General features: G+C 42.8%; 1 protein-coding gene across 1 annotated transcript; it reads right to left on the bottom strand.

Moving 5' to 3' along the window:
- Positions 1-4,509: 4,509 nt before the first annotated feature.
- On the bottom strand, positions 4,510-10,462 carry LOC117745462 (CD59 molecule (CD59 blood group)). Its single transcript, XM_034553831.1, has 5 exons — positions 10,372-10,462; positions 10,190-10,268; positions 7,360-7,461; positions 6,009-6,082; positions 4,510-4,953 (listed from the first exon to the last, which is right to left on the bottom strand). Exons 2-5 carry the CDS (start codon positions 10,242-10,244, stop codon positions 4,831-4,833), a joined length of 354 nt encoding a protein of 117 aa, XP_034409722.1. The 5' UTR covers positions 10,245-10,268; positions 10,372-10,462; the 3' UTR covers positions 4,510-4,830.
- Between the last annotated feature and the right edge of the window lie 1,670 nt (positions 10,463-12,132).

The following is a 12,132-nucleotide window of genomic DNA, read 5'->3' as shown; positions in this document are numbered from 1 at the left end:
ATCTGAATGCTTATGTTGAAATATATAAATAAACAAGTGTGTGTGTGTATCTTTTTATTCTGAACAAAACATTCTAAAAATGATTTTCCCACGTTTCATTCCGGTGTGCGTTTGTTGTTTCCTTTTGAAGATTAAATAAAGATGTGAATCAGAGAATATTATATTCATGTACTATTGTACGATTATTCTTTGGGCTTTTTGACTATGATAGTGATGGTCAGAAAAGGAGAAATTCTTATTTAATAAATTTGCGTGCTCGTAATTTATTTATATTGTGAAATAATTATGGTACTTTGAATGTTATTGTGCTTTTAATGTAAAGAAAACCAATTTAATTTGAAAGCTACAGTTAAAATATTAATAGTGTAACAATGTTTTTAAATTTAAAAAAGTTTCTGATGTATCTATGACATCATCAGGTGGTGACGTCATCGGGCGGTGACATGATGACGTCATCGGGCGGTGACATGTTGACGTCATCGGGCGGTGACATGATGACGTCATCGGGCGGTGACATGATGACATGGTGACGTCATCGGGCGGTGACATGGTGACGTCATCGGGCGGTGACATGGTGACGTCATCGGGCGGTGACATGTTGACGTCATCGGGCGGTGACATGATGACGTCATCGGGCGGTGACATGATGACATGGTGACGTCATCGGGCGGTGACATGGTGACGTCATCGGGCGGTGACATGGTGACGTCATCGGGCGGTGACATGGTGACGTCATCGGGCGGTGACATGATGACGTCATCGGGCGGTGACATGTTGACGTCATCGGGCGGTGACATGATGACGTCATCGGGCGGTGACATGATGACGTCATCGGGGCGGTGACATGATGACATGGTGACGTCATCGGGCGGTGACATGGTGACGTCATCGGGCGGTGACATGGTGACGTCATCGGGCGGTGACATGATGACGTCATCGGGCGGTGACATGATGACGTCATCGGGCGGTGACATGATGACGTCATCGGGGCGGTGACATGATGACATGGTGACGTCATCGGGCGGTGACATGATGACGTCATCGGGCGGTGACATGATGACGTCATCGGGCGGTGACATGGTGACGTCATCGGGGCGGTGACACGGTGACGTCATCGGGCGGTGACACGATGACGTCATCGGGCGGTGACACGGTGACGTCATCGGGCGGTGACACGGTGACGTCATCGGGCGGTGACACGGTGACGTCATCGGGCGGTGACACGGTGACGTCATCGGGCGGTGACACGGTGACGTCATCGGGCGGTGACACGGTGACGTCATCGGGCGGTGACATTGTGTGTATTGTGCATATAGAGGTGTAGTACTGTGTAGTCCTGTGAGTAGTACAGTGTGTACTGGGTGTAGTACTGTGTAGTCCTGTGAGTAGTACAGTGTGTACTGGGTGTACTGGGTGTAGTACTGTGAGTAGTACTGTGTGTAGTACTGTGTGTACCCTGCAGACAGTAGCTCATGCAGCTCAGTCGATGGCTCATGACCTTCTTGTCGCTGTGGTGGATTCTTCCTCCAGAAACCAGACGGTCGGCCTCCTTCACCTTGTCTGCTGCAGCCTGAACACACAGTGACATCAAATACACCACATACAAACATAGTACTGTGTGTATTAGTACCACAGTATGGGTTAGTATACTGTGTGTACCTTGTGTACTGCAATGATTTCTGGGAAACATCCCAGCAGGCCTTTATACTCGCTGTTCGTCTCCAACAGAAAGTGAAGGTCCTTCTGAGGCTAATGGAGGTCAAAGGTCAAACAACCACTTGTGTAGAAATATAGTGTAACATACATATAGTTATAATTCTTAATCGTATATAACCTGCTGAGCGACGAGCTCTGCGATCTCCTCGTATTCGTATTTAAGAACTCAAATAAATGCCCCGTCAGATATCAAAACACATTTGGGGGGAATTGATGACAGAGAGAGTATTTGTTATTCTTAAATACTGATGAATGAAGAAACAATTGGGCTCCAGCAGAAGGGGCACTTTTCTCATCCAGGGCTAAAAGGCAGGTGCTTTAGCACCACGAGGGGTCTATCTGTGCACGTGCCTGCATAATATACATAATATTACATATTTGATCAAGTTTGAAATAATCAAGATAATCTGACCCTCCTCATCACCTCCCTCCTTGTCTCCTCCCTCCTCGTCTCCTCATTTCCTTGTCTCCTCCCTCCTTCTCGTCTCCCTCCTCATCTCCTCCCTCCTTGTCTCCTCCCTCCTCGTCTCCTCATTTCCTTGTCTCCTCCCTTCTTTTCTCCTCCCTCCTCATCTCCTCCCTCCTTGTCTCCTCCCTCCTCATCTCCTCCCTCCTTGTCTCCTCCCTCCTCATCTCCTCATCTCCTCATCTCCTCCCTCCTTGTCTCCTCACCTGGATATTTGCTGCTGATGAAAACAGCTGACAGGTTCCTGAAGACTCCACCGATCTGCTTGTACTCTTCAGGCAGCGCTGAACACAGTATATATACATAATATATAGATATATACACAAAGTTATGTACTACTGCTCTCTGTTTAAATATATACATATATTTGTGTGTATGAATGTTATAAAGGCGTTACACCTGGTCGTACAGGTGTAACGCCTTGTTCATATATAAGGTACATTTTATTTACCTTATATATGCTTCCTTTGGGCAATATTATCAGGAAACACTCCATAAACTTTCATTGCTATGCAGACGATACTCAATTATATCTATCGATCAAACCAGAGGAGACCAACCAGCTCGCTAAAATTCAAGAATGTCTTAAAGACATAAAAACATGGATGATCTGCAACTTCCTGATGTTAAACTCAGACAAAACTGAAGTTATTTTACTGGGCCCTGAACACCTCAGAGATCAATTATCTGGTGATGTGGTTTCTGTAGATGGCATTGCCCTGGCATCCAACACCACTGTAAAGAATCTCTAGTTATCTTTGACCCAGACTTGTCCTTTAACTCCACGTTAAGCAAATCTCAAGGACTGCATTTTTTCATCTACGTAACATTTAAAAAATCCGGCACATCTTGTCTCAAAAAGATGCAGAAAAGCTGGTTCACGCGTTTGTTACTTCCAGACTAGATTACTGCAACTCCTTATTATCAGGCTGCTCTAATAAGTCTCTTAAATCCCTCCAGTTGATCCAGAATGCTGCAGCTCGTGTACTCACAAAAACTAAGAAAAGAGATCACATGACTCCTGTATTAGCTGCTCTGCACTGGCTCCCTGTAAAATCAAGAATCACATTTAAAATTCTTCTCCTCACCTACAAAGCCTTGATTGGTGATGCACCATCATATCTTAAGGAGCTTGTAGTACCATATTGCCCCACTAGAGAGCTGCTCACTAAATGCGGGGCTACTTGTGGTTCCTAGAGTCCTAAAAAGTAGGATGGGAGCCAGAGCCTTCAGTTATCAAGCTCCTCTTTTATGGAACCAGCTTCCACTTTCAGTCCTGGAGGCAGACACAGTCACCTCATTCAAGAATAGACTTAAGACTTTCCTCTTTAATAGTGCTTATAGTTAGGGCTGAATCAGGTTTGCCCTGGTCCAGCCCCTTGATATGCTGCTATAGGCTTATAGGCTGCTGGGGGATGTTTTAGGATACACTGAGCACCTATCTCCTCTTCTCTCTCTCCTTATGGATGAATCTACATCTCTCCATTGCACCTTATTAACGCTGCTTCCTCCCCAGAGTCTTTGTATCTTCTCGCCTCATAGGGTCCATTGGACCTGGAGGTGTCTGATGCTGGTCCTGGGTCCTGACTCCTTGCCCCTGCTTCCTGCATCCATTCCCTGGCCTGGACCTGGCCTCCTTCCCAATGGCCCGGCCTTCTTCTCTGCGCCTCCTGCCTCAAAGGCCTGGCAGCATTGGTCCCGCCTCTTTCGCGATGCCTCCTGCCTGGTGGGCCGGCCTCCTATCCTGCCTCCGTGGGCCCTGCTGATGCCCGTGGTCCATGCTTACTACTTATTATTCATACATTCTGTCATTCATTGAATGTTTATGTAACTCTGTAATGCTGTTCATCTGTACACATGACATATATTGCTTCTGTTGCTCTCCTGAAGGGTTCTTACCTTTTTTACCTTGAAAGGGTTTTTTCTATTTTGGGAGTTTTTCCTGATCCGATGTGAGGTCAAAGGTCAGGGATGTCGCATGTGTACAGATTGTAAAGCCCTCTGAGAGGAGTTTGTGATTTGTGATTTTGGGCTATACAAAATAAAATTGAATTGAATTGAAATTGAATATCCACCTGTTCTTCACCTGTCCAGCTGCAGTCCTACAAACACACCGGTCCACCTGCTGCCTTCAGGTTCCATCGGGAAAAGACTGACAACAGACTTCATGTTTCCCTCAGGTGAGTTTATCAATGAAAGCCACTCAGGTACACTCCTGTATTTTCTTAATATCATGTTTTCCTTTTTATAATTATGTTTCGAAAAGGTACTTCCTGTCCCAAGAAATCGGACCACACCCATTTCCAATAATCAGTCAAAGAGCGTTTCCGGTTTGTCACCATTTATTGATTAGATTCACAGACAGAAGTTAAAGAGTCACAGAAGAACATTTCAGTTGCATTTTATTTTGAAGGCTGGGAAGTTAGAGAAGCAGTTTCCTGTAAAACAGCTGATACAAATAGTGTAATGATCAGTCAAACTCTTTTAATAATCAATCAATCCATCAGCAACTGAAATATTTATTTCCACATAAATATTTTGATCTGTGATAAGTGTTCAGTATGAATGTATTGATCGGACTGTTAAAGAAGCTGCTGTTACATGTTCCAGCCACTGGGGGCTGGAACATGTAACAGCTGCAGCTCTCTTCAGTGGATGCACCACCACATGATGGCTGCTGAGGCCAGCAGACCAATCACAGAGCTCGCAGCAGAGGAGGGGGCGGAGTTACACAGGTCAGAGTTGCAGCACTTAAAGGTGAAACTGGAAACCTGGAAATGATCGATACAGTTATTGATCAGTGATCAGAACAACTAGACAGGGTATCTCTTGTCTTAAAGAATGTTCAAATATGTCTGGACATGTTTGCAGCACGTTTCTGTACAGGTCCAGGACCACCAGAGTCCAGGACCACTCGAGTTCAGGTACTCCTGTGGACCATTCCCCTGAGTCCAGGACCTCCAGAGTCCAGGACCACCCGAGTTCAGGTACTCCTGTGGACCATTCCCTTGAGTCCAGGACCACCTGAGTCCAGGACCACCCAAGTTCAGGTACTCTTGTGGACCCTGCCCCTGAGTCCAGGTAATCCTGAGTCTAGGTGCACCGTGTGGACCCTGCCCCTGAGTTCAGAACTTTATCTCCATGAAGAACTTCAAAAAGGTAAATCAAACAAAAAACATCCGGCATCTGTTCTATTTTTCTCACAGCTGTTATAGTAGAATCAGTAGAATCAAGAGTAGAATCAAGTAGAATAAAGTAGAGTAGAATAAAGTAGTATAAAGTAAAGTATAATACAGTAGAGTAGAATATAGGATAATTAAGTAGAGTAGACTAAAGTAAAGTAGACTAAAGTAAAGTATAATAAAGTAGAGTATAATCAAGTAGAGTATAATCAAGTAGAATACATTGGAATAAAGTAGAGTATAATCAGGTTGAATAAAGTGTAATTAAGTAGAATAAATTAGAATAAAGTAGAGTATAATATAGTATAATAAAGTAGAGTATAATCAGCTAGAATAAAGTAGAGTAGAATCAGGTAGAATAAAGTAGAGTAGAATCAGGTAGAATACAGTAGAGTAGAATCAGCTAGAATACAGTAGAGTAGAATGACGTAGATTAGAGTAGAATCAGGTTGAATAAAGTGTAATTAAGTAGAATAAATTAGAATAAAGTAGAGTATAATCATGTAGAATAAAGTAGAGTAGAATCAGGTAGAATACAGTAGAGTATAATCAGCTAGAATAAAGTAGAGTAGAATCAGGTAGAATACAGTAGAGTAGAATGACGTAGATTAGAGTAGAATCAGGTAGAATCCAGTAGTAGTTACCTGGGGGAACATCTGGGCCAGGCGGCCGTACTCACAGTCTGAATACTTCAGACACTGACGGTAAGTCATTCCACCTGCAGAACAATAGAAACAATAGAAACTCAGTAGAGTTCGTTCAGAGTAATGGACTGATCTGGTTTCTTCAGGATCCTGAGGACATGAAAGTACAGGTGTACAGGTAGTGTACAGGTGGTGTACAGTTAGATATACAGGTAGTGTACAGGTAGTGTACAGTTAGAGATACAGGTAGTGTACAGGTGTAGAGGTGGTGTACAGGTGGTGTACTGTTAGAGATACAGGTAGTGTACAGGTGTACAGGTGGTGTACAGTTAGAGATACAGGTAGTGTAGAGGTGGTGTACAGGTGTAGAGGTGGTGTACAGGTAGTGTACAGGTGGTGTACAGTTAGAGATACAGGTAGTGTACAGTTAGAGATACAGGTAGTGTACAGGTGTAGAGGTGGTGTACAGGTGTAGAGGTAGTGTACAGGTGGTGTACAGTTAGAGATACAGGTAGTGTACAGGTGGTGTACAGGTGTAGAGGCAGTGTAAATGTGGTGTACAAGTGGTGCACAGGTGTAGAGGTGGTGTACCGGTGTAGAGGTAGTGTATAGGTGTAAAGGTGGTGTACCGGTGTAGAGGTAGTGTACAGGTGGTGTACAGTTAGCGATACAGGTAGTGTACAGGTGTACAGGTGGTGCACAGGTGTACAGGTGGTGTACAGGTGTAGAGGCAGTGTAAATGTGGTGTACAGGTGGTGCACAGGTGTAGAGGTGGTGCACAGGTGTACAGGTGTACAGGTGGTGTACAGGTGTACAGGTGATGCACAGGTTTAGAGGTGGTGTACCGGTGTAGAGGTGGTGTACCGGTGGTGTACAGTTAGAGATACAGGTAGTGTACAGGTGTACAGGTGGTGTACAGGTGTAGAGGTGGTGTACAGGTGGTATACAGGTGTAGAGGTGGTGTACAGGTGTAGAGGTGGTGTACAGGTGTAGAGGTGGTGTACAGGTGTACAGGTGGTGTACAGGTGGTGTACAGGTGTAGAGGTGGTGTAGAGGTGGTGTATAGGTGGTGTACAGGTGTACAGGTGGTGTACCAGTGTACAGGTGTACAGGTGGTGTACAGGTGGTGTAGAGGCAGTGTAAATGTGGTGTACAGGTGGCGCTCAGGTGTAGAGGTGGTGTACCGGTGGTGTACAGGTGGTGTACAGGTGTACAGGTGGTGTACAGGTGGTGTACATGTGTACAGGTGGTGTACATGTGTACAGGTGGTGTACAGGTGGTGTACAGGTGGTGTACAGGTGGTGTACAGGTGGTGTACAGGTGTACAGGTGGTGTACAGGTGTAGAGGTACCTCTCTCGCTGAGTGTGAGACAGGCGTCGTCATAGCTACACTCCCGCTGCTTGGAGCAGCTGGCTGTGTAGTCCTTACAGCTGTAGCAGCGGATGGCTGACCCTGAAACACAGAACACAACAGAGTCCTGATCCACTTGAGTTACACAACAGAGTCCTGATCCACTTGAGTTACACAACAGAGTCCTGATCCACTTGAGTTACACAACAGAGTCCTGATCCCCTTGAATTACACAACAGAGTCCTGATCCACTTGAGTTACACAACAGAGTCCTGATCCCCTTGAGTTACACAACAGAGCCCTGATCCCCTTGAGTTACACAACAGAGTCCTGATCCACTTGAGTTCAGGACACAACAGAGTCCTGATCCCCTTGAGTTACACAACAGAGTCCTGATCCCCTTGAATTACACAACAGAGTCCTGATCCACTTGAGTTACACAACAGAGCCCTGATCCCCTTGAATTACACAACAGAGTCCTGATCCACTTGAGTTACACAACAGAGTCCTGATCCCCTTGAGTTACACAACAGAGTCCTGATCCACTTGAGGTTAGGACACAACAGAGTCCTGATCCACTTGAGTTCAGGACACAACAGAGTCCTGATCCCCTTGAGTTACACAACAGAGTCCTGATCCCCTTGAGTTACACAACAGAGTCCTGATCCACTTGAGTTACACAACAGAGTCCTGATCCACTTGAGTTACACAACAGAGCCCTGATCCCCTTGAATTACACAACAGAGTCCTGATCCACTTGAGTTACACAACAGAGTCCTGATCCACTTGAGTTACACAACAGAGTCCTGATCCCCTTGAATTACACAACAGAGTCCTGATCCACTTGAGTTCAGGACACAACAGAGTCCTGATCCACTTGAGTTCAGGACACAACAGAGTCCTGATCCCCTTGAGTTACACAACAGAGCCCTGATCCCCTTGAATTACACAACAGAGTCCTGATCCACTTGAGTTCAGGACACAACAGAGTCCTGATCCCCTTGAGTTACACAACAGAGTCCTGATCCACTTGAGTTCAGGACACAACAGAGTCCTGATCCCCTTGAGTTACACAACAGAGTCCTGATCCCCTTGAGTTACACAACAGAGCCCTGATCCCCTTGAATTACACAACAGAGTCCTGGTCCCCTTGGGTTCAGGACACAACATAGTCCTGGTCCCCTTGAGTTCAGGACACAACAGAGTCCTGGTCCCCTTGAGTTCAGGACACAACAGAGTCCTGGTCCCCTTGAGTTCAGGACACAACAGAGTCCTGATCCCCTTGGGTTCAGGACACAACAGAGTCCTGGTCCCCTTGAGTTCAGGACACAACAGAGTCCTGATCCCCTTGAATTACACAACAGAGTCCTGATCCACTTGAGTTACACAACAGAGTCCTGATCCCCTTGAGTTACACAACAGAGCCCTGATCCCCTTGAATTACACAACAGAGTCCTGATCCACTTGAGTTACACAACAGAGCCCTGATCCCCTTGAATTACACAACAGAGTCCTGATCCACTTGAGTTACACAACAGAGTCCTGATCCCCTTGAGTTACACAACAGAGTCCTGATCCACTTGAGGTTAGGACACAACAGAGTCCTGATCCACTTGAGTTCAGGACACAACAGAGTCCTGATCCCCTTGAGTTACACAACAGAGTCCTGATCCCCTTGAGTTACACAACAGAGTCCTGATCCACTTGAGTTACACAACAGAGTCCTGATCCACTTGAGTTACACAACAGAGCCCTGATCCCCTTGAATTACACAACAGAGTCCTGATCCACTTGAGTTACACAACAGAGTCCTGATCCACTTGAGTTACACAACAGAGTCCTGATCCCCTTGAATTACACAACAGAGTCCTGATCCACTTGAGTTCAGGACACAACAGAGTCCTGATCCACTTGAGTTCAGGACACAACAGAGTCCTGATCCCCTTGAGTTACACAACAGAGCCCTGATCCCCTTGAATTACACAACAGAGTCCTGATCCACTTGAGTTCAGGACACAACAGAGTCCTGATCCCCTTGAGTTACACAACAGAGTCCTGATCCACTTGAGTTCAGGACACAACAGAGTCCTGATCCCCTTGAGTTACACAACAGAGTCCTGATCCCCTTGAGTTACACAACAGAGCCCTGATCCCCTTGAATTACACAACAGAGTCCTGGTCCCCTTGGGTTCAGGACACAACATAGTCCTGGTCCCCTTGAGTTCAGGACACAACAGAGTCCTGGTCCCCTTGAGTTCAGGACACAACAGAGTCCTGGTCCCCTTGAGTTCAGGACACAACAGAGTCCTGATCCCCTTGGGTTCAGGACACAACAGAGTCCTGGTCCCCTTGAGTTCAGGACACAACAGAGTCCTGATCCCCTTGAGTTCAGGACACAATAGAGTCCTGATCCACTTGAGTTCAGGACTAGGAGGGACCTGGTCCTGGACCATGGTTTTATTTGAGTTAGTCTTCAAACACAAACCATTGAAGTTCGTGGGAACAAAACACATAAATCTCATAAATTTGTATTTATTATATTCGTACTTTAATTCTGTGTCTTTAGTGACAAAAAAAACAAGATATGTAATAAAAACGTGATTTCTGATTTCAGAATATTAAATCATGGAAATGTTCTACAGTCGTCATTTCAAACGTCTTCACAAGATCCTTCATGTTTTTAAAACCTTTTTTAACCAGTTTACCACAAATCACATATGTTATGTAATGCATAAATATAATTAGGTATCTGTTTATCTATCAATTAATTTAGAAAGTCAATTGGTTATTCTTTATTTTCCCAGGTAGTTTTAAAAAGAATCAAACGCACCCAATCCGATCAGAGCAGAGCAGATCACCAGACAGATCCCCAGGGAGCGCTTCATTTCTCCTTAGTGCAGCTCACTCATCTGAACACATTCATGAGCAGACAAACAAATACAACAAATGTTTTGTTGACAAACAAAAGTGTAAATAACAGCGTTCAGTACTGTGTGTACTGTGTGTACTCACCCAGCAGCAGCAGTAACAGGAATACTGTTGTTTCAGTACTTTGGTGGTTCTTGGTGAGAAGAGCAGAGACAGAGTACTGACTCACACTTTGACTGACAGCTGAGTGGAGCTGAGAGGCCACGCCCCCCGGGAGGAGCCTATAGAAAAACGTTGATGTTTTTACAAACTTATACATAAACTTATTCTTGTGCTAGTACATGTGCTTGTACTTATACTTATAATTATTTTTATGCTTATACTTATACTTATACTTATGTTTATTCTTATACTTGTGCTTGTACTTATACTTCTGCTTCTGCTTCTGCTTATACTTATACTTATTCTTATGGTTATACTTGTGCTTACACTTATGCTTGTACTTATGCTTATGCTTATACTTATACTTATACTTATGCTTATGCTTATACTTATACTTATACTTATACTTATGCTTATTCTTATACTTATACTTATACTTATGCTTATGCTTATACTTGTGCTTGTACTTATACTTGTGCTTATACTTATACTTATTTTTATGCTTATACTTATACTTATGATTCTACTTGTGCTTATACTTATACTTATGATTCTACTTGTGCTTATACTTATACTAATACTAGTGCTTATGCTTATACTTGTGCTTATACTTATGATTCTACTTGTGCTTATACTTATACTTATTGTTATGCTTGTATTTATACTAGTGCTTATGCTTATACTTCTGCTTGTACTTATACTTCTGCTTCTGCTTCTGCTTATACTTATACTTATACTTATGCTTATTCTTATACTTGTGCTTATTCTTATACTTGTGCTTGTACTTATTCTTATTCTTATACTTGTGCTTGTACTTATTCTTATTCTTATACTTGTGCTTGTACTTATTCTTATGCTTATACTTGTACTTGTACTTATACTTGTACTTATACTTATACTTGTGCTTATACTTATACTAATACTTATGCTTATGCTTATACTTATGCTTATACTTGTGCTTATACTTATGCTTGTATTTATGCTTATACTAATACTTGTGCTTATACTAATACTTATGCTTATGCTTGTACTTATACTTATACTTATGCTTATGCTTATACTTATACTTATACTTATGCTTATTCTTATACTAGTGCTTATGCTTATACTTATACTTATACTTATGCTTATTCTTATACTTGTGCTTATGCTTATGTTTATGATTCTACTTGTGCTTGTACTTATGTTTATATTTATGCTTGTACTTATTCTTATGCTTATGCTTATACTTATACTTATACTTATACTTATTCTTATACTAATACGTATGCTTATACTTGTACTTATACTTATGCTTATGCTTGTGCTTAAACTTCTACTAATACTTGTGATTATGCTTATACTTGTGCTTGTACTTGTGCTTATACTTATGTTTATACTTATACTAATACTTATGCTTATGCTTATATTTGTACTTGTGCTTTTACTAATACTTATGCTTATACTTGTGCTTATACTTATACTTATGCTTGTACTTATGTTTATGCTTGTACTTGTGCTTATACTTATAATTATGCTTATACTTGTATTTATACTTATACTGATATTTATTGTTATGCTTATACTTGTACTTATACTAATACTTATGCTTGTACTTATGTTTATGCTTATACTTGTGCTTATACTTATACTTATGCTTATACTTATACTTGCTTATACTTATACTTATACTTATACTTGTGCTTATGCTTATACTAATACTTATGCTTATGCTTATACTTATACTTTTACTAATACGTATGC

Source organism: Cyclopterus lumpus, chromosome 2, assembly GCF_009769545.1.
Source record: "Cyclopterus lumpus isolate fCycLum1 chromosome 2, fCycLum1.pri, whole genome shotgun sequence".
NCBI classification, from domain to species: Eukaryota; Metazoa; Chordata; class Actinopteri; order Perciformes; family Cyclopteridae; genus Cyclopterus; species Cyclopterus lumpus.
Note: the sequence above shows the minus strand (reverse complement) of the source record. Positions and strands in the feature narration are given on the sequence as shown.

Coding starts and splice junctions, on each gene's coding strand:
- LOC117745462 (XM_034553831.1), bottom strand. CDS start 10,244: ATGAAGCGCTCCCTGGGGATCTGTCTGGTGATCTGCTCTGCTCTGATC. Junction 7,462..10,189: donor CTCTGCTCTGATCGGATTGG/GTGCGTTTGATT, acceptor TCTGTGTTTCAG/GGTCAGCCATCCGCTGCTAC. Junction 6,083..7,359: donor TCTCACACTCAGCGAGAGAG/GTACCTCTACAC, acceptor ATTGTTCTGCAG/GTGGAATGACTTACCGTCAG.